The 23,290-nt window shown below is 45.1% G+C and overlaps 1 protein-coding gene across 5 annotated transcripts; it reads left to right on the top strand.

Moving 5' to 3' along the window:
• Nucleotides 1-1,805: 1,805 nt before the first annotated feature.
• On the top strand, nt 1,806-22,895 carry LOC120033392 (insulin-like growth factor-binding protein 2-A). 5 transcript variants are annotated; one of them, XR_005473958.1, is made up of 5 exons: nt 1,823-2,309; nt 16,326-16,504; nt 21,323-21,463; nt 21,655-21,887; nt 22,124-22,895. XR_005473958.1 is itself a non-coding variant. In XM_038979727.1 (4 exons), exons 1-3 carry the CDS (start codon nt 1,922-1,924, stop codon nt 18,069-18,071), a joined length of 723 nt encoding a protein of 240 aa, XP_038835655.1. In that variant the 5' UTR covers nt 1,806-1,921; the 3' UTR covers nt 18,072-18,105; nt 21,323-21,436. The 5 variants fall into 5 exon arrangements, 3 of the variants coding, with proteins under 3 accessions (XP_038835655.1, XP_038835654.1, XP_038835653.1); XM_038979727.1 differs by lacking the exons at nt 21,655-21,887; nt 22,124-22,895 and adding an exon at nt 17,916-18,105 and having other exon boundaries at nt 1,806-2,309; nt 21,323-21,436; XR_005473959.1 differs by lacking the exon at nt 22,124-22,895 and having other exon boundaries at nt 1,819-2,309; nt 21,323-21,580; nt 21,655-21,761.
• Nucleotides 22,896-23,290: the final 395 nt, after the last annotated feature.

Here is a 23,290-nt window from a genome sequence, read left to right as displayed (position 1 = left end):
ACTGTTGTAATAGATTATAGTCATTATAGCCAGGATACTGTTCTAATACATTATAGTCATTATAGCCAGGATACTGTTCTAATACATTATAGTCAGTATAGCCAGGATACTGTTGTAATAGATTATAGTCATTATAGCCAGGATACTGTTCTAATACATTATAGTCATTATAGCCAGGATACTGTTCTAATACATTATAGTCAGTATAGCCAGGATACTGTTGTAATATATACAAATATAAACAGGTCATCCAACTGTGCTAGGCCCATTTCGGAAATATGCCCTTTTCTAATCAAAGGGATTTCTGCTCAGTGTTGTAATGTTTCACTTCATATCAATCAAATGTTATTCGTCACATGCTTCGTTAACAACAGGTGTGGACTAACAGTAAAATACCTACATACACATATTGAAATGAACTATAGCTCTTTACATATGCATTGAAACAGATAATGCATTCATTCACTGCATGAGGAGATCTCACTCAGCGCTCGCTAGCACTGTGGACCTGTACTTTATCTAGTGTGTATATTGACTTAATAATTCTGGGGGGAATTTTAGGTAGCTGAACTTGATGGGAATGGCATTGCAATAACCGCTGGCCAGATACTGTGGCATGTTACCCCATTACCTGGTGGCCGTCCCCAGACACTGGGCAAACTCTAGCCCCAGGCCTTGTTTACAAACCAGGCCTTCTCTGCTTCTCCTCCCCAATGTTGCTTTTTATAAAATGACATATGAGGTTCTACGCAAACACCCCCAGCATCATCCAGATGCCCCCCAAGATACTGGCCCCTTCAGAAGGGCCCTTTCTCCTCGCGTCCACCCTCAAGGCGAGCCAGGATGCCAACCATAAATAGGTGAAATACCATGAAATCAGAGGGCACCCACAAAACAAAATAATCCACATATATATCTGTGACTCCCTGCCTGGCTGGAGAGTATGGTTACAGTATATATGCAATGTTTATTTCTGTGCCCTTAAATAAACAGCAATTAGTCTCCCGAGCAACCACCGCACTCACTGGACGGGTTAATGGGAGCTTGTTTGGTATGTAAGCACGACACCTCAGCGCCTGGCCCCAGCTGATCAATAGGCAACATACACAGCGCCCACAAAGGTAGGGAATGGCATGCAGCCTCTGGGCAGGGCTTTCACTAAGTGTCATTGGATATGGAAGGAATGCTTTTTGTTTATGTTTGTTTATTTATTTATTTTCTGGGAGAGGGTGCATGCTGATAAAAAATAAACATGCTACAGTATGTAATATTGCCTCTCTCAGTCTCAGGCCCAGCCATGGGAATGCTGCCTCGTTTTCCTCCATTGAGTTACATGATACTACCACATAGAACATTCTCTTCTTGCCTTTCCCTATTGTACAGTGTATTTTATGCACATTTCCAACAATAGTACTATTACAAATAGGCTAAATAGCCTATAATGAGGATAGTATCTATACATTTCTTAGTTTCCATTGTTCAGAATCATTTTAATAAATAGAACGTTTATAGGGCATCACTTCAGTGTAGCCTATGTGGGTTCGGGTTTGTCTGACAGTTATTTCTGCTTGCTGTAATAAATCACCAAATCTATCTATATACAGGCCTCATCAACATCAACAGTTGGCCAGAGACACCTGGCTGAGTACCATAATGTAAGTTGATTACAAAATAACAAGTCATTTGGACTGGTCTTAGGTATACTTGTGCATGAACACTTGAGGCTATATAATATTTTCGTCATAGCACAAAATTGCCTGCTAGGGTTTGCCTGCTGCTCTTCCATACGCACCACTGGTCTGACGAGCTGTCAGTTAATCCTGCCGTTGGTAGGACCCTGCAGAACTCAACCCAGCCGCTAGCTTCACCTGTTCGCATGCACAGTTATTTTACCTGGAGTTGCGTTCCATCGCCTCACTAAATGACAAGAAGTTCCATGCCGAGAATGATATCATATTCAGGCTGCAGCTTGCTGCTGCTGTCGGTGGCTTTCGTTGGCGCTTCTTTCGCGGAGATGGTCTTCCGTTGCCCGAGTTGCACCGCCGAACGTCAGGCTGCGTGCCCGAAGCTCACCGAGACCTGTGCAGAGATAGTGCGCGAACCGGGCTGCGGTTGCTGCCCGGTGTGCGCCCGGCAAGAGGGCGAGTTATGCGGCGTGTACACCCCGAGATGCTCCAGCGGGCTCCGGTGTTACCCGAAGCCGGACTCCGATCTGCCTCTCGAGCAGCTGGTCCAGGGGCTGGGGCTGTGCGGACACAAAGTGGTCACCGAGCCCACGGGGAGCCAGGCGCACCAGGAGCAACTTAGCGGTCAGTTTCAACAAGCTTGATACATTTACAATGTTATAATGGAACAGAGAGGAAGTTTGGGAAGTATGGTTATTAGTAGGCGTTAATGAATAATTGCACTGTCATTGGGATGGCTTAGCATGGACCGTATTGTGATTTATTTAATTCGCAGCAGTCTAAGCTAATGATTTTGGCGTCCATTTGCTCATAGAAACATTTAAACTGTAATTAACTCACTATAAAACGCTTATTTATTTGAATTATTTGTTATTACACAGTTATAACTCTTTTATAACACAATTTTATCAACGTACTTTTGCCTTTAATATGTACCGAATTGAGTTGCAAATGCTATAAGCCTATATTTGGCTTTGGGCTATATGTCCTAATCACAAATGAAAGAAACGTTTGCAGGTAGTATCATCCATCAGTCTCCAACAACAACCAGAACTACACTGGACTAGTTTGACTTATTGACCTCCATGTGTAGACTTATTGGTCCCTTGCTGCAATCCAATAGACCCCCTTACCTAACAGTATTATTCCTGTATAACAGATCTTACACTATATAAGCAGCCTATACTGTAAGACATACTGTATGCTTGATTATACCCTGAAATAACATTCCCAGCTTGTGTTTTACACAGAAATCCCAAAACATTCCTATTTAATTGGATAACATGAGAGAGGAGAGATAAGCAAAATAATGCCACATTGATTGGCAATTTGGACTTTGTACTTTGACCCAAACCACTGTCAACTAGTCATGGAGTGTTTGTTGAAGCTTGTTCAGTATGGTGTGATTTCTACTAAACCTAATGTCATTGTCCCCATCTGCCAAATGTAACATTTGATTAGATTATAAAGGAGAACCTGTGATTCCTGAAAAGTTCAAACGGATTAGGGCCAGGTCACCACAGACAGTAGCACTAGAAATGCACGTGGAGTAACCTACACATGCACATGTAGCCAGAGATAAGTTGGGTCTTAGGAGGTAGTGGTGTTCTAATACTATTTCTATGGTGGAACTCTTCCTGAAATAGCTACTTGCAGTCTGCTTTGCTACAGCCAGATGCCACAGTCCTAGCCTACAGTACAGTGAATTACCATGACGCCATCCTATATTTCTCTGCTCAGACTGTTTCTCTTCTACTGTTTCTATGTATTCGCAGCCTGGCATATAAGGGATGGGTTACATCTGGGTTACACAGTACTATCATGTACACCTGGGTTACACAGTACTATTATGTACACCTGAATTACACAGTACTATCATGTAAACCTGGGTTACACAGTACTATAATGTACACATGGGTTACACAGTACTATTATGTACACATGGGTTACACAGTACTATTATGTACACCTGGGTTACACAGTATTATTATGTACAGATGGGTTACACAGTACTATCATGTACACCTGCGTTACACAGTACTATTTTGTACAACTGAGTTACACAGTACTATTATGTACACCTAGGTTACACAGTACTATTATGTACACCTCAGTTACACAGTACTATAATGTTCACCTGGGTTACATGGTACTATAATGTACACATGGATTACACAGTACTATTATGTTCACCTGGGTTACACAGTACTATTATGTACACCTAGGTTACGCAGTACTATAACGTACACCTGGGTTACACAGTAGTATTATGTACACCTGAGTTACACAGTACTATTATGTGCACCTAGGTTACGCAGTACTATAATGTACACCTGAGTTACACAGTACTATAATGTACACCTAGGTTACGCAGTACTATAACGTACACCTGGGTTACACAGTAGTATTATGTACACCTGAGTTACACAGTACTATTATGTGCACCTAGGTTACGCAGTACTATAATGTACACCTGGGTTACACAGTAGTATTATGTACACCTGAGTTTCACGGTACTATTATGTACACCTGGGTTACACATTACTATAATGTTCACCTGAGTTACACAGTGCTATTATGTTCACCTGAGTTTCACGGTACTATTATGTACACCTGGGTTACACATTACTATAATGTTCACCTGAGTTACATAGTACTATTATGTACACCTGGGTTACACAGTACTATAATGTACACCTGGGTTACACAGTACTATTATGTTCACCTGGGTTACACAGTACTATTATGTACACCTGGGTTACACAGTACTATCATGTACACCTGGGTTACACAGTACTATTATGTACACCTGGGTTACACATTACTATAATGTTCACCTGAGTTACATAGTACTATTATGTACACCTGGGTTACACAGTACTATTATGTACACCTGGGTTACACAGTACTATTATGTACACCTGGGTTACACAGTACTATTATGTTCACCTGGGTTACACAGTACTATTATGTACACCTGAGTTACATGGTACTATTATGTACATCTGGGTTACACAGTACTATAATGTACACCTGGATTACACAGTACTATTATGTTCACCTGAGTTACACAGTACTATTATGTACACCTGGGTTACACAGTACTATCATGTACACCTGGGTTACACAGTACTATTATGTACACCTGGGTTACACATTACTATAATGTTCACCTGAGTTACATAGTACTATTATGTACACCTGGGTTACACAGTACTATTATGTACACCTGGGTTACACAGTACTATTATGTACACCTGGGTTACACAGTACTATAATGTACACCTGGGTTACACAGTACTATTATGTTCACCTGGGTTACACAGTACTATTATGTACACCTGAGTTACATGGTACTATTATGTACACCTGGGTTACACAGTACTATAATGTACACCTGGATTACACAGTACTATTATGTTCACCTGAGTTACACAGTACTATTATGTACACCTGGGTTACACAGTACTATAATGTACACCTGGGTTACACAGTACTATTATGTACACCTGGGTTACACAGTACTATAATGTACACCTGGGTTACACAGTACTATTATGTACACCTGGGTTACACAGTACTATAATGTACACCTGGGTTACACAGTACTATTATGTACACCTGGGTTACACAGTACTATTATGTACACCTGGGTTACACAGTACTATAATGTACACCTGGGTTACACAGTACTATTATGTACACCTGGGTTACACAGTACTATCATGTACTTCAGACAGAATTCACAGTATTACCTGTAAAAAAAAATGAGGCAATGTTTATATGACTCCCTTTCAAACAGTCCCTTATTAACCACTATCTTGCAGGTTTAAGCATCCCAGTATGCAGAGTGATATAAACTTCTGGACACAATCTGGTGTGTCCACGAGATTATGCAGAAAGCAGCCCCGGTTACACACGTTTCCTACACGTTTTCATTGTCTAAATAGGCCGACGTGTGAAACCACAATCTATGACATCTCAGGCCATGGTAACCTAGCTACATCACATGTCCTGCTTGTTGAAACAGAGTAAACCTTGGGATAATTAATAGCAGTAAGACTTCACTTTAATTAAGGGCTTGTTTAATAAAGGGCTTGTTTAATTAAGGGCTTGTTTAATTAAGGGCTTGTGAGGAGTTTATAGGATCAGTTTATAAGTCAAACTAAAAAGCGTTGGTTAACAGTCACATCCACTCATGTATCAAAATAATCATCATTTAACTTACCTGTCTTTCTCATCTGGCAGAACACACGTAATACACACAAATGCAATGAGTTGTCGCATAAAGCTTACTTCTTATTGTTATTATGTGAACACACGTTATAACCAAGGAAAACGTGTTCTGCATTCTCCAAGATTGGATCACTGGGAAATGCAGAGCACCCGATATGCATTCCTTCATGCTACTCATCTCATGCCATACAGGCCTTAATGCATGACTGGCATGTAGCCTTTTATCCATGGAAGACTTGATATGAAAACCCTCCTCAGTGTCTGTGGTGCACCCCGTGTCTCCTCCTTACCTGAACCCTGTGGTGGATGGGCATCTTTATTAGTCCACCAGCCTACGCCTAGACAGTAGCCCCTCATTGTCAATATCAAGTGGTACAACTACAGTCGGTTTACTGTGACGCGTCAGAGAATGATGTAAATAGAGACGTTGGGGCGCGACTGATTCCACAACAGGCAGACGGGGAGTATATCACATTATTACGTATAGAGACACGTCATAGTCAATAATACATCACGCTAATACAAAAACATACTATTAAAAAATATATTTAAGAAAAGGGTAGCGTCCCAAATGGTTCCCTATAATTGGCCCTGGTCAAAAGTAGTGCACTCCTTTGCAAAAGAGACCCTGCTAAAATAAAGGTTAACTTAATAGGGTGCTATTTGAGACACACCACCATCACTCATCCTCCCATCAGGATCACATCGTTGGGCTGCCACTTATCCAACAGAGGGAGGGTTACCCCACCCACAACCCAACAAAAGACCAACAAAAACCTCTCAAAGCTTTACAAGGAAAACAGATCCTGACCATCTGGCTGCAACTGGGCGGTGAAATAACACGGCTCCCTAACGAGGGGTATTCATCTGTACCTGCATGGGTCCACTGCCGGGGTGCCCAGCCCTCTAGACGGTGCCCGCAGGCCAGAAATAGCCACTGATAATCCCTCCTGCTTCTCTAAAACACAGGCATCACTGCCATCCACCCCTGGGGCTGCAACTTCACCCGAAGCCATGCTAAGAATCTCAGCGTGCCTCAGATGCGTTCCAGAATAAACCTGCTCCCTTTCTCTTTCTCTCTCTCCCTTTCTCTCTCTCTCTCCCTTTCTCTCTCCCTCCTTTCTTTCTCTCTCTTTCTTTCTCTCTCCCTTCTTTCTTTCTCTCTCTTTCTCTCTCCCTCCTTTCTTTCTCTCTCTTTCTTTCTCTCTCTCCCTCCTTTCTTTCTCTCTCTCTCTCTCTCTCTCCCTCCTTTCTTTCTTTCTTTCTCTCACTGGCTCCCTCCCTCCTTCCACTCCACTCCCTCCCTCCCTCTTCGGTGCTTGGAGAATACACAAGCTATGTCTGAAATGTTACTGAGCTGAGTGGGATTGGAAGGGGACCTGTGAAAGGGCTTTGCAGGGGATAGGGCTGGCCTCGCCAGATGGTTTGATGTTTCTTCACCGAAGATAATGGAGTCGAAGGAGATTTAAGTGCTGGGTATGTGCGTACAGAAGGAGGCCAATGCATTTGGCTGCTGCAATCACCCAAGATCTGTTGTTCATGGCTAGCCCGATGGCTGCAGGCAGAGCTACTGTCTTAGGAATTGATCCTTGTATGATGGTGGTTTGTGTATCAAGGCCAGTTGACTTGTTACATTGGTGCCATGACTTGGATCACATGTCTGGTGTAGGGTTGCAATATTCATTTTCATCTTTCAATAAATTCACTGGTTTTCCAGAAATCCTGGTTGGAGGATTCTGGATATCATGATTATTCCCCCATGACTCCGGGGGAGCCTCCAACCGGGATTTCGGGCGAACCAGAGAATTTATTGAAAGTCCCGGAAATGTAACCCTAATCTGGTGTCCTATCGTCTCTGTTAATAAAGGAGATATGGATATGTTCACTCTTCAAAGTTAATCTGGTCTTTTCAGACCTCAAAAGTGGTCTAATGTCAAGGTCACGTCTACAGGCCTCAATCCCAAAGGAATGGGAAAGATGGGCACCATCTCTCTCCCCTCTCTCTCTATTCTCTCTATGTGTGTGCTGTAATTGTCCATGCTGCCCTGCAGGTTCGATGGGCTCTGGCTTGCCTCCGTCTCCCTGTCTCTCTGTCCTCCAGAGCCAGGTGTGTGTGTCTCAAATGGCAAAATACTCCCTTTTCCCTATATAGTGCACTACTTTAGACCAGAGTCATATAGGGATACAGTGTTGTTTGGGACGCATCCAGAGTCCCAGGTTTAGCATGCAGTCAGTCAGTTCAGGGGTGGATAGATGCCTGGCTGGGTGCAGCCAGTGTCTACGTGTCAGGACCTGCCCAGCCCCAGCTAGCTTCACGCTGTGGAGGAGCCTCTCAGGCCAGATAGCCTGGCTGTGAGGTAAACACACTTGCTCTGTGCTGACTGTGTGATTCTAGGAGGAGAGTCCTAGCAGGCCTTGTAAATGATAATGGGAAGCAGTTATGGAGCTGGCTCTACAGCTCCCCAAAGTGCTTTACTGTACAGTCGTGGCCAAAAATTTTGAGAATGACACAAATATTAATTTTCACAAAGTTTGCTGCTTCAGTGTCTTTAGATATTTTTGTCAGATGTTACTATAGAATACTGAAGTATAATTACAAGCGTTTCATAAGTGTCAAAGGCTTTTATTGACAATTACATGAAGTTGATGCAAAGAGTCAATATTTGCAGTGTTGACCCTTCTTTTTCAAGACCTCTGTAATCCGCCCTGGCATGCTGTCAATTAACTTCTGGGCCACATCCTGACTGATGGCAGCCCATTCTTGCATAATCAATGCTTGGAGTTTGTCAGAATTTGTGGGTTTTTGTTTGTCCACCCGCCTCTTGAGGATTGACCACAAGTTCTCAATGGGATTAAGGTCTGGGGAGTTTCCTGGCCATGGACCCAAAATATCGATGTTTTGTTCCCCGAGCCACTTAGTTATCACTTTTGCCTTATGGCAAGGTGCTCCATCATGCTGAAATTGTTCATCACCAAACTGTTCCTGGATGGTTGGGAGAAGTTGCTCTCGGAGGATGTGTTGGTACCATTCTTTATTCATGACTGTGTTCTTAGGCAGAATTGTGAGTGAGCCCACTGAAAAGCAACCCCGCACATGAATGGTCTCAGGATGCTTTACTGTTGGCATGACACAGGACTGATGGTAGCGCTCACCTTGTCTTCTCCGGACAAGCTTTTTTCCGGATGCCTCAAACAATTGGAAAGGGGATTCATCAGAGAAAATGACTTTACCCCAGTCCTCAGCAGTCCAATCCCTGTACCTTTTGCAGAATATCAGTCTGTCCCTGATGTTTTCCCTGGAGACAAGTGGCTTCTTTGCTGCCCTTCTTGACACCAGGCCATCCTCCAAAAGTCTTCGCCTCACTGTGCGTGCAGATGCACTCACACCTGCCTGCTGCCATTCCTGAGCAAGCTCTGTACTGGTGGTGCCCCGATCCCGCAGCTGAATCAACTTTAGGAGACGGTCCTGGCGCTTGCTGGACTTTCTTGTGCGACCTGAAGCCTTCTTCACAACAATTGAACCGCTCTCCTTGAAGTTCTTGGTGATCCGATAAATGGTTGATTTAGGTGAATTCTTACTGGCAGCAATATCCTTGCCTGTGAAGCCCTTTTTGTGCAAAGCAATGATGACGGCACGTGTTTCCTTGCAGGTAACCATGGTTTACAGAGGAAGAACAATGATTCCACGCACCACCCTCCTTTTTACGCTTCCAGTCTGTTATTCTAACTCAATCAGCATGACAGAGTGATCTCCAGCCTTGTCCTCGTCAACACTCACACCTGTGTTAACGAGAGAATCACTGACATGATGTCAGCTGGTCCTTTTGTGGCAGGGCTGAAATGCAGTGGAAATGTTTTTGGGGGATTCAGTTCATTGGCATGGCAAAGAGGGACTTTGCAATTAATTGAAATGAATCTGATCAATCTTCATAACATTCTGGAGTATATGCAAATTGCCATCATACAAACTGAGGCAGCAGACTTTGAAAATGTATATTTGTGTCATTCTGGCCACAACTGTACAGTCAATTGTGAAGGTGATACGTTATATATACACATAAACAAAGGGAAATACAGTATCATTATCACTATGCTGGCCCTAGAGTGAGGTAATATTAATTTATTACACAATAAGTCACATTGAGATTAAAGGGGATAGTTAAAGGGATCATTTGAACCATGAATGTGTGTTGGTTTGACCTATCCAGTCTCCCCTTCTCCATCCATGGGCCATCTGCTCAGTTGACAAGAGTCTAGACTGTCAGACATGAACCTTCTCTCCTTTGTGCTGTTCTGGGAATTTGACAAGCATCAGCTATTAAAAAAGCAAGGAAGCCACTCGTCCCTTTTGTCTGCTGTATTAATTCAAGCAGTGGACCGGACAACAAAGTAAAAACAATGGAGCTGCAGCTCTGTTGACATTGTAAAGCCCAGGCCCACCTCTGTGGATCGGTGGAACAGAGTGTACTGCAGGAACGGGGCCCCCTTAGAGTGGGGTCCTGACCCTGTCCGTGTGTGTCTCTGTGTGTGTGTGTGTGTGTGTGTGTGTGTGTGTGTGTGTGTGTGTGTGTGTGTGTGTGTGTGTGTGTGTGTGTGTGTGTGTGTGTGTGTGTGTGTGTGTGTGTGTGTGTGTGTGTGTGTGTGTGTGGTTTTTAATATACTCGGACCTTCTCAGGTTTCCTCCATGAAGCTGAAATCAGTTTCAGTAGCTGAAGCTGAATTACAGTTGGAGAAAATTGGGATTATCTAATAGATGAAAACAGCATAATTTGTGTGCGTGTGTGTGTGTTTAGGGATGTATAAGTGTGTGTGTTTTTGTGCATGTCTCACACCTGATTCCAGTTGACTTCTGCTCTCTGTTCTGCAAAGGACACTGAGAGCACAAAGAGTTTCATGAGGAGAGCTGAAGTTAGATCTGATAGTTTCATGAGGAGAGCTGAAGTTAGATCTGATAGTTTCATGAGGAGAGCTGAAGTTAGATCTGATAGTTTCATGAGGAGAGCTGAAGTTAGATCTGATAGTTTCATGAGGAGAGCTGAAGTTAGATCTGATAGTTTCATGAGGAGAGCTGAAGTTAGATCTGATAGTTTCATGAGGAGAGCTGAAGTTAGATCTGATAGTTTCATGAGGAGAGCTGAAGTTAGATCTGATAGTTTCATGAGGAGAGCTGAAGTTAGATCTGATAGTTTCATGAGCAGAGCTGAAGTTAGATCTGATAGTTTCATGAGGAGAGCTGAAGTTAGATCTGATAGTTTCATGAGCAGAGCTGAAGTTAGATGTGATAGTTTCATGAGGAGAGCTGAAGTTAGATGTCTAGATCTGATAGTTCTAGTAGAGCTGAAGTTAAGGGTTTAGATCTGATAGATTCATGAGGAGAGCTGAAGTTAGATCTGATAGTTTCATGAGCAGAGCTGAAGTTAGATCTGATAGTTTCATGAGCAGAGCTGAAGTTAGATCTGATAGTTTCATGAGGAGAGCTGAAGTTAGATCTGATAGTTTCATGAGGAGAGCTGAAGTTAGATCTGATAGTTTCATGAGCAGAGCTGAAGTTAGATCTGATAGTTTCATGAGCAGAGCTGAAGTTAGATCTGATAGTTTCATGAGGAGAGCTGAAGTTAGATCTGATAGTTTCATGAGGAGAGCTGAAGTTAGATCTGATAGTTTCATGAGGAGAGCTGAAGTTAGATCTGATAGTTTCATGCGGAGAGCTGAAGTTAGATCTGATAGTTTCATGTGGACAGTTGAAGTTAGATCTGATAGTTTCATGAGGAGAGCTGAAGTTAGATCTGATAGTTTCATGAGGAGAGCTGAAGTTAGATCTGATAGTTTCATTTTCCATTTGTTTTGTCTTGTCTTCCCACACACCTGGTTTCAATTCCATCAATTACATGTTGTGTATTTAACCCTCTGTTCCCCCCATGTCCTTGTCCGGTATTGTTTATTGTAAGTGCTTGTGCACGTTATGTCTAGTGTGCGTCGGGTTATGTACCCATTTATTGATTGTTCTGTTTTCCGGTGGGTTTTTATTGTTAAACTGCGCCGTTGGAAACACAGTTTTTGCTCTCCTGCGTCTGACTTCTCTGCCGCCAGTACGCACCCCTTACAGAATACCGGACCAAACTTATGGAGTCAGCAGGAACAGGTACCCCGGGTATAGGGGTGGAGGAGCGCGTCCGGGAGCACACAGCAATGCTCCACCATCTTGGCACCGCCATGGACTGCGTTGTCCAGACAATGGACCGCTGGGAGAGACAGGGAGTTCTACCAGCGCCTCCACCAGCACAACCGGGGTCTCCACTACGCGCCCCTCCTTCTCCTGGTCCCAGTGGGTTTCGTCTCTCCCTTCCCCAGGAATATAATGGGACGGCTGAACTGCCAGGGGTTTCTCTTGCAGCTGGATTTGTACCTGGCAACCGTCCACACGGCTCCTTTGGGCCGTGAGAGGTTGTCCGCCCTCGTCTTGTGCCTCACCGGGAAAGCCCTGGAGTGGGCCTACGCCGTGTGGAGAGAGGGAGATGCAGCGTTAGACCAGTTTAAGGAGTTCAGACGCCTATTCCATCTGAGGCAGGGGACGAGGAGCGCCCAGGGGTTTGCCCTGGAGTTTCGGACCCTGGCTGCCGGCGCGGGATGGAACGACAGGGCCGTGATCGACCATTATCGCTGCAGTCTGCGCGAGGACGTCCGTCGGGAGTTGGCCTGCAGAGACACCACCCTCACGTTCGACCAGCTGGTGGACCTGTCCATCCGAGGCAGCAGGCAGGGCGCTCTTGCGTCACCCCAGGTGAGCCGGCACCATTCTCACCCAGAGCCCTCTGTCGCACATATGTTTGTGTATGTAACTTCTGAGTTTTCCCTGCATTCCCAGCATAAGGCGCTCGTCGATTCAGGCGCGGCTGAGAATTTTATAGATAGTTCGTTCGCCCATAGTTTAGGTATCCCCATTGTTCCCATGGCTGTGCCTTTCCCCGTTCACGCCTTAGATAGTCTACCATTAGGGTCCGGGTTGACCAGGGAGGCCACCGCTCCTCTGGGCATGGTGACGCAGGGGGGTCTCAAGGAGAGAATTAGTCTCTTCCTTATTGACTCTCCTGCGTTTCCCGTGGTGCTAGGCCTACCCTGGTTAGTTTGTCATGACCCCACTGTTTCTTGGCCACAGAGGGCTCTCACTGGGTGGTCGCGAGAGTCCTCTGGGAGGTGTTTAGGGGTTTCCGTTGGAGCTACTACGGCGGAGAGTCCAGACCAGGTCTCCATCGTGCGCATTCCCCCTGAATATGCCGATTTGGCTCTCGCCCCATCGACGGGGCGATTGCGCGATTAATCTCCTGGTAGACGCTGCACTTCCCAGGAGTCACGTGTATCCCCTCTCTCAGGCGGAGACGGAGGCTATGGAAACATATGTCTCCGAATCCCTGCGTCAGGGGTACATTCGGTCATCCACTTCACCCGCCTTCTCAAGTTTCTTTTTTGTGAAGAAGAAGGAGGGAGGTCTGCGCCCGTGTATTGACTATCGGGGTCTGAACCAGATCACTGTGAGGTATAGTTATCCGCTACCGCTCATAGCCACAGCGATTGAGTCAATGCATGGGGCGCGCTTCTTCACCAAACTAGATCTCAGGAGCGCTTACAACCTGGTGCGTATCCGGGAGGGAGACGAGTGGAAGACGGCTTTCAGTACCACCTCAGGGCACTATGAGTTCCTCGTCATGCCGTACGGGTTGATGAATGTGCCATCAGTCTTCCAGGCCTTTGTAGACGAGATTTTCAGGGACCTGCACGGGCAGGGAGTAGTGGTGTATATTGATGACATTCTGATATACTCCGCTACACGCGCCAAGCATGTGTCCCTGGTGCGCAGGGTGCTTGGTCGTCTGTTGGAGCATGACCTGTACGTCAAGACTGAGAAGTGCCTGTTCTTCCAGCAGTCTGTCTCCTTCCTAGGGTACCGCATTTCCACCTCAGGGGTGGAGATGGAGAGTGGCCGCATTTCAGCCGTGTGTAATTGGCCGACTCCCACCATGGTAAAGGAGCTGCAGCGGTTCTTAGGGTTTGCCAACTACTACCGGAGGTTTATCCGGGGTTTTGGTCAGGTAGCGGCTCCCATTACCTCACTGCTGAAGGGGGGCCCGGTGTGTTTGCAGTGGTCGGGTGAGGCGGACAGGGCTTTTGGTCACCTGAGGGCTCTGTTTACCTCGGCTCCCGTGCTGGTCCATCCGGATCCCTCTTTGGCGTTCATAGTGGAGGTGGACGCGTCCGAGGCTGGGATAGGAGCTGTGCTCTCTCAGCGCTCGGGTACGCCACCGAAGTTCCGCCCCTGTGCCTTCTTCTCGAAGATGCTCAGCCCGGCAGAGCGAAACTATGATGTGGGGGACCGGGAGCTGTTGGCTGTCATCAAGGCTCTGAAGGCGTGGAGACATTGTCTTGAGGGGGCTAAACACCCTTTCCTCATCTGGACTGACCACCGCAATCTGGAGTGCATCCGGGCAGCGAGGAGATTGAACCCTCGCCAGGCAAGGTGGGCCATGTTTTTCACCAGTTTTGTGTTTACCCTTTCCTACAGACCAGGCTCCCAGAATGTGAAGGCAGACACATTGTCCCGGCTGTATGACACAGAGGAGCGCCCCATGGATCCCACTCCCATACTCCCCGCCTCCTTCCTGGTGGCGCCGGTAGTGTGGGAGCTGGACACGGACATTGAGCAGGCATTACGTGCAGAGCCCTCTCCCGTCCAGTGTCCCGCTGGGCGTCTGTACGTCCCGTCTGCTGTTCGTGACCGGTGATCTATTGGGGGTCTCGATCAACCTTACTTCAGGGTTTCTCCCCTAGAGTAATGTGCCGGTTGGACAGAGTAAACCAGGATGTGGGCAGGTTTCTGCGGTCCTATTGCCAGGACCGGCCGGGGGAGTGGGCGGCGTTCGTGCCCTGGGCCGAGATGGCACAGAACTCGCTTCGCCACTCCTACACTAACCTCTCTCCCTTCCAGTGCGTACTGGGGTACCAGCCGGTTCTGGCACCGTGGCATCAGAGTCAGACCGGGGCTCCTGCGGTGGATGACTGGTTCAGGCGCGCGGAGGAGACATGGGAAGCTGTCCGTGTTCACCTTCAGCAGGCTGTGCTGCGCCAAAAAGAGAACGCGGACCGCCACCGAACGCGGACCGCCATCGACCCAAAACCTTTTTGTATTGTAAGTGCTTGTGCACGTTATGTCTGGTGTGCGTCGGGTTATGTACCCATTTATTGATTGTTCTGTTTTCCGGTGGGTTTTTATTGTTAAACTGCGCCGTTGGAAACACAGTTTTTGCTCCCCCCTCTGTCGTTAATAGTGGTATGTCACTGGACAGCCTGACAGTACAGAGAGTTTGTAAACAATACATTACTCTGAAAGGTTATTCATCTAAGATTTCCTCAAAACAAGGTCCAGCCAACTGTTTCCTCTCCCCTGCCGTTTCTGTTATTCTTCCATTTTGACGGTCCCAGAGCCCTGGGAGAGCTGCTAGTGGGCCCTCAGCCACTGCTCTGTCTGTTGTCAGGAATAGCATGGACAGCTAGTGGACTCGCAGGGCCAGGCCCCCTGCATTGTTTGTTCTCATATCTGTTTGAAATGAGGCTTTTAGAGGTTGATGTTTAACCACACGTTATCTGGTCAAACAGCTGAGGACTTCTACCTCCCTTCCCCAGATAGTGTGGTGTGTTAGTTCTGGGTGGTTGCTGTTCAAGCTTTCGTTCTAATCAGTCGAACATGAAAGTGAGCTAGTGCCCATTCATGACATGCCTTGACATTGGAGGTGAGGAGGACACTCGTCATAGCAAGTGAAGGTACCCCAGAGTTAACAGAAAAGTCTTATGTCTTCAGCTCTTCATCTCTTCAGTGGCCAATAAACCTGGAGTTTACACAGACAGAATCATATGTTCACTATTGGTTCTCATTCTTGGAAGTTAAAATGGAAAAAATAAATAAATAATAATATTTCACAATATTTTTGAAAAAGGTCCAAAATATTACACCTTTAAAGATGTATCTATTTCCGCTGAAAAACTCACCATGTATGCCATTGCCAAATGTACTAAAGCCAACCTGCTGGCCCTATCATTTCTCATTTCATGAAGGAATGTGCAGTATACTTAATCATTGAAATGGTTGAACTTTTCTGTGATGTAATGACAATATAACGACAATGTTATGACAGTGTTGTAATGAACGATCAATTAATTTAATGGAACTGGTTTCCATAGAGCTGTTTTGACTGTGTTTGTTTGTATGTGTGTGTGTGTGTGTGTGTGTGTGTGTGTGTGTGTGTGTGTGTGTGTGTGTGTGTGTGTGTGTGTGTGTGTGTGTGTGTGCGTATGTGCATGTGTGTGAGTCTGTGCATGTATCTGTGTCTGCGTGCGTGCGTGTCTGTCCCTCAGGGGAGGAGGTGGACCTCCTGGACACGAGCCTGACAGAGATCCCCCCGGTGAGGAAGGCCACTAAGGACAACCCATGGCTGGGGCCCAAGGAGAGCGCTATGCGCCAGCACCGACAGGAGATGAAGACCAAGATGAAGAGTAACAAGCCGGAGGACCCCAAAACTCCCCGCGGCAAGCAGGTTAGTAAACACCTAGTAGTAAACAGTTAGGCTACATCCCAAATAGCACCCTATTCCCTTAATATTAGTAGTGCCTTATATAGGGAATAGGGTGCCATTTGAGACGCTACCTTAGTAAACCGAGACTATTAGTGGGTCGCATCTGTTAGTAAACAGTTAGTGAACCTGGGATCATGATTAGCAGTGTCCATGTCTCTTTAGGAAGGAGTCAGTCTTAACAGAACCTAGTGCACTGCTGCCATCTTCTGGAGCAGACCTGATGGTGTCCAGCAGCTAACAATGTCTTACTGTCAATTTGCACAGTTAAGGCCAGCTTTCTCAATCGGAAAATGTAGATAAGCATTTCTATTGGACAAGATAGCCCTCCGTTTGACAACGTCTGCCCCCATTTGAAGCGTACTGAACGTGACCATGGGGAAGGTGTAAATGTTTCACACATGACAGTACAAGACCCTACTGTTGAAAACTCTGTATTGTTTCCTTGAAGTCGAGCCTGGCGTTCTGTTGTAGACCGACCTAGGAAAATACTTTGGTAGCACTTTATAATAACACCTTGTAATAAAGCATTTATAATGGATTAATACATAGTTTATTCATCATTACGCACACATTTGTAAATGTTAGTAAGCCAGGTATTCACATATTTATGAATAACTATGTCATAATAATTAACACGATCGTTCATAAGATGTTTAATATCGGTCCTTTAAACCATCTACTAATCATTAGTTAAGTGTTTTTGTGTGGCCTCATTTAAAGTGAGCGCTATTTATACTTTATAAATGCTTTGTAAATGTTTTGAGTGACCAGTGTAATTTCTCACAAAATGATGGACATGCCATTGGTAGACATTCCAGCAGTACCTGAATATACGGTTTACTAATCTATTATAAACGCTTTATTTCAAGGTGTTATTATAAACTACTACCAGTACTTATTTTCCCACATTGAGTTATTTTCCTTGAGGATAATGATTTTGGCATTTCACGGACGCTAAGTTTAAAATAGAACCATTTACCCCGGATATTAGCGAGTCTTCGCAACACATCAAAACCCATCAGGAGAGACTGTAAGTGCAAAAAAAATGAACATTCCAATCGTTTTAATATTGATGAAGCCATAATACTTAGAGAAAGAGGGCGATCAGGTGCTTTGGCAATAATCCATGAATAGAATTAGTCATGCAAATATAATTTACTCTCAGTTATACCTGTGAGGGAAACATTATTCATTTTCATGTGAATTAATAATTGTATTCTATATTTTGGTAGTGCTGTTCATTTCATTTCCTGTGGATTATTATTCCTCCGAGAATCCAACCTTTGTAGATGATTTTGGAGAATGTTTTATTTATTTTCTCAAACAGTGGTCTGAAGGTATTGCTGGGTCATTAATCATGTAGTCTCCCTAGGCCGACGGTTTGCCTCCCACAATGTATCCAGTGTTCCAGCACACATGTCTGCTGACAGTACCAGCATCGGTTGGGACAAGAGGCGGAAATGGGACAAGAGGCGGAAATGGGACTCGAGCTGGAAATCAGTCCAGAGCCTTTCCGTTCATGTCCTGACGCAAACATTAGCCTACCACCGGACACAAAATCGGTATTTTAACTAGATATTTTCAATGAGTGTATTTGGCAAGTACGTTGTTTGCTTGTGCCATGACAGCTAACGTTAGCGTTACAAGTTTACAACGTTGTTTGCTTGTGCCATGACAGCTAACGTTAGCGTTACAAGTTTACAACGTTGTTTTTCACGAGCAGAAATCCCGTCTGCATTTTAAGCCCGTTCAAACCAAACTCGTAATATATTCTGAAGAGCACCCTCCCCGGAGTTGAGGTAGATATGTACATATAGCTAGAAATAAGCAAACAGATAGTACACAGTAGCAGCAGCAGCGTATGTGATGAGTCAAAAACGTTAGTGCAAAAAAGGTCAATGCAGATAGTCCGGGTAGCTATTTGGTTAACTATTCAAATAAGTATTTAGCAGCCTCATGGCTTGGGGGTAGAAGTTCAGAGTCCTGTTGGTTCCAGACTTGGTGCATCGGTACTACTTGCCGTGCGGTAGCAGAGAGAACGGTCTATGACTTGGGTGGCTGGAGTCGGACAATTTGTAGAGCCTTCCTCTGACACCGCCTGGTATAGAGGTCCTGGATGGCAGGGAGCTCGGCCCCAGTGTAATAGTCAGAGACTATTAATCATGTGAATGGTGTTGCCTGTTGCTTCAAGGTCTGAGATTTACCAGACTATTAATCATGTGACTGGTGTTGCCTGTTGCTCCAAGGTCTGAGATTTACCAGACTATTAATCATGTGACTGGTGTTGCCTGTTGCTCCAAGGTCTGAGATTTCCCAGGCTATTAATCATGTGACTGGTGTTGCCTGTTGCTCCAAGGTCTGAGATTTCCCAGACTATTAATCATGTGACTGGTGTTGCCTGTTGCTTCAAGGTCTGAGATTTCCCAGGCTATTAATCATGTGACTGGTGTTGCCTGTTGCTCCAAGGTCTGAGATTTCCCAGGCTATTAATCATGTGACTGGTGTTGCCTGTTGCTCCAAGGTCTGAGATTTCCCAGGCTATTAATCATGTGACTGGTGTTGCCTGTTGCTCCAAGGTCTGAGATTTCCCAGGCTATTAATCATGTGACTGGTGTTGCCTGTTGCTCCAAGGTCTGAGATTTCCCAGGCTATTAATCATGTGACTGGTGTTGCCTGTTGCTTCAAGGTCTGAGATTTCCCAGACTATTAATCATGTGACTGGTGTTGCCTGTTGCTCCAAGGTCTGAGATTTCCCAGGCTATTAATCATGTGACTGGTGTTGCCTGTTGCTCCAAGGTCTGAGATTTCCCAGGCTATTAATCATGTGACTGGTGTTGCCTGTTGCTCCAAGGTCTGAGATTTCCCAGGCTATTAATCATGTGACTGGTGTTGCCTGTTGCTCCAAGGTCTGAGATTTCCCAGGCTATTAATCATGTGACTGGTGTTGCCTGTTGCTCCAAGGTCTGAGATTTCCCAGGCTATTAATCATGTGACTGGTGTTGCCTGTTGCTTCAAGGTCTGAGATTTACCAGACTATTAATCATGTGACTGGTGTTGCCTGTTGCTTCAAGGTCTGAGATTTCCCAGGCTATTAATCATGTGACTGGTGTTGCCTGTTGCTCCAAGGTCTGAGATTTCCCAGGCTATTAATCATGTGACTGGTGTTGCCTGTTGCTCCAAGGTCTGAGATTTCCCAGGCTATTAATCATGTGACTGGTGTTGCCTGTTGCTTCAAGGTCTGAGATTTCCCAGGCTATTAATCATGTGACTGGTGTTGCCTGTTGCTCCAAGGTCTGAGATTTCCCAGGCTATTAATCATGTGACTGGTGTTGCCTGTTGCTTCAAGGTCTGAGATTTCCCAGGCTATTAATCATGTGACTGGTGTTGCCTGTTGCTCCAAGGTCTGAGATTTCCCAGGCTATTAATCATGTGACTGGTGTTGCCTGTTGCTCCAAGGTCTGAGATTTCCCAGGCTATTAATCATGTGACTGGTGTTGCCTGTTGCTCCAAGGTCTGAGATTTCCCAGGCTATTAATCATGTGACTGGTGTTGCCTGTTGCTCCAAGGTCTGAGATTTCCCAGGCTATTAATCATGTGACTGGTGTTGCCTGTTGCTTCAAGGTCTGAGATTTCCCAGACTATTAATCATGTGACTGGTGTTGCCTGTTGCTCCAAGGTCTGAGATTTCCCAGACTATTAATCATGTGACTGGTGTTGCCTGTTGCTCCAAGGTCTGAGATTTCCCAGGCTATTAATCATGTGACTGGTGTTGCCTGTTGCTTCAAGGTCTGAGATTTCCCAGGCTATTAATCATGTGACTGGTGTTGCCTGTTGCTCCAAGGTCTGAGATTTCCCAGGCTATTAATCATGTGACTGGTGTTGCCTGTTGCTCCAAGGTCTGAGATTTCCCAGGCTATTAATCATGTGACTGGTGTTGCCTGTTGCTTCAAGGTCTGAGATTTCCCAGGCTATTAATCATGTGACTGGTGTTGCCTGTTGCTCCAAGGTCTGAGATTTCCCAGGCTATTAATCATGTGACTGGTGTTGCCTGTTGCTTCAAGGTCTGAGATTTCCCAGGCTATTAATCATGTGACTGGTGTTGCCTGTTGCTCCAAGGTCTGAGATTTCCCAGGCTATTAATCATGTGACTGGTGTTGCCTGTTGCTCCAAGGTCTGAGATTTCCCAGGCTATTAATCATGTGACTGGTGTTGCCTGTTGCTCCAAGGTCTGAGATTTCCCAGGCTATTAATCATGTGACTGGTGTTGCCTGTTGCTCCAAGGTCTGAGATTTCCCAGGCTATTAATCATGTGACTGGTGTTGCCTGTTGCTTCAAGGTCTGAGATTTCCCAGACTATTAATCATGTGACTGGTGTTGCCTGTTGCTCCAAGGTCTGAGATTTCCCAGACTATTAATCATGTGACTGGTGTTGCCTGTTGCTCCAAGGTCTGAGATTTCCCAGGCTATTAATCATGTGACTGGTGTTGCCTGTTGCTTCAAGGTCTGAGATTTCCCAGGCTATTAATCATGTGACTGGTGTTGCCTGTTGCTCCAAGGTCTGAGATTTCCCAGGCTATTAATCATGTGACTGGTGTTGCCTGTTGCTTCAAGGTCTGAGATTTCCCAGACTATTAATCATGTGACTGGTGTTGCCTGTTGCTCCAAGGTCTGAGATTTCCCAGGCTATTAATCATGTGACTGGTGTTGCCTGTTGCTCCAAGGTCTGAGATTTCCCAGGCTATTAATCATATGACTGGTGTTGCCTGTTGTGTACTGTAGATTCAGTGTCAGCAGGAGCTGGACCAGGTGCTGGAGAGGATATCTAAGATGCCCTTCAGAGATAACCGAGGCCCACTGGAAGACCTGTATGCCCTGCACATCCCCAACTGTGACAAGTGGGGGCAGTATAACCTCAAACAGGTGACTACACCCTGCACATCCCCAACTGTGCCAGAGGGGGCAGTGTAACCTCAAACAGGTGACTACACCCTGCACATCCCCAACTGTGACAAGAGGGGGCAGTGTAACCTCAAACAGGTGACTACTCACTCTTACTCCATGGCCCAGGAGCATCCACACACACACAAACGCATGTTCATTCTGTGTTTCAGTGTAAGATGTCTCTGCACGGCCAGAGGGGGGAGTGCTGGTGTGTCAACCCACACACCGGTCGGCCCATCCCAACAGCACCGACCGTAAGGGGAGACCCAAACTGCAGCCAGTACCTTAGAGGACCAGAGATGGACACCCTCGCCTCAGCCCAGAAATAGTACGGCCCTGATTCTCCCTTTGATCGGCCTGAGTCTTAAAACACAACAGAGGAAGCAGTACTCTAAACACTTAAGTAAGCTATCAAAATGTTTCTGTTTCTGTGTATAGTTTTGTTTGGTATTAAATCAATTCTCAGCGATATCGTACAATGTAACCACCATAATGTGTCTTGGCTTGAGAACAAATTCCACTGCAAGGGCATAGGATGTGACAAGCAACAAAGATGAAATCCATTCTTCTTTGCAATTTCAAAGGAAGTCAGTGTTTAACTGGTATTTTCATTGATCTCTCTCTCTTTCCCTCTCGTAGCTTTTCTGTGGTGAACAAAGTCTAATGAGAAGAATGTTTACTATGGGCTGAATTCTAACTAGAAATCTGTGTGTCCATCTCAGACTTTTGTGTAAAAATCAAGCATTGATGTCAATGGGCGATTTGCACGTAAATTCCAATTATATGCACATTTGGCAATTAGTATTCACCCCTATGGACCTCTTGTATTCAATGTATCTGTTGTAGGGTATCTAGAGAAATGTTATCATGAAAAAATTATTTGACTTATTTGAAAGGTGAATATGTGAAGCATAAAACAAAATGGTGAATTGACGCTTTAAGGGATTAGTGTCTTACTTACTTAGTGTTTGTATGGCTGTGTTTACACTGGTAGCCCAATTCTAATATTTTGCCACGATTTGTCTTTTGACCAATCAGATCAGATCTTCTGCGTGTGTAAACGCAGCCCAAATGTCTTACTTTCTGGTGCTGGGAAGTGAACATGCCAAATGTTTGGTGGTTGTCTACTCAACTCCGCCTACCGTTTGTTTGTTTTACTGTGTTCTACGCCTTCAGGTTGGTAGGCTACTAAAACTATGAACCCTACCTTCTATAGCCTTTGGAATACACATACGTCTTCTATACACTGTAGGAAAACCACATAGACAAAGTGTTGTTGTTACAAACACAAATACACGTTTTAGATTTCCTCGTTAATAGGAACACAAATAGAAATGTAGAATTGTTTTGTGATAAAGAACGTCTTGTTATAAGATGAAGTACGTGATTAAATGGATGGTAACTTCCTGTACGTTGATTGTGTATTAATTTGGGCGTATGCCCTGGTATCTTGTGTCTCATTTTCTTACTGGAGGTCTAGGTGTAGATAAGCCATCGTATTTCATGGTACAACCCATTTCATGGTACAACCCATTTCATGGCAAAACCCACATGATTGCCTATGTTCAGGTGTTTCATGGCGGTTGGCAGACACTGCTTTGTATGTATGGAAATGTCTTTATGTGGTATGGTAGCTATGGTAACTGGATCTTCTGGTAGACAATCATTTGAAGCCAGCAGCAGGTGTATAGGGAACTTGCATTAAGGCTTACAAATAGCGTTGCAAAATTCCGGTAACTTTCCCCAAAATTGGCAGGTTTTCCAGAAATCCTCATTGGAGGATTCTGGATTTCCTGCTTATTCCCT

This window comes from Salvelinus namaycush, chromosome 40, assembly GCF_016432855.1.
Source record: "Salvelinus namaycush isolate Seneca chromosome 40, SaNama_1.0, whole genome shotgun sequence".
Classification (NCBI taxonomy): domain Eukaryota; kingdom Metazoa; phylum Chordata; class Actinopteri; order Salmoniformes; family Salmonidae; genus Salvelinus; species Salvelinus namaycush.
Note: the sequence above shows the minus strand (reverse complement) of the source record. Positions and strands in the feature narration are given on the sequence as shown.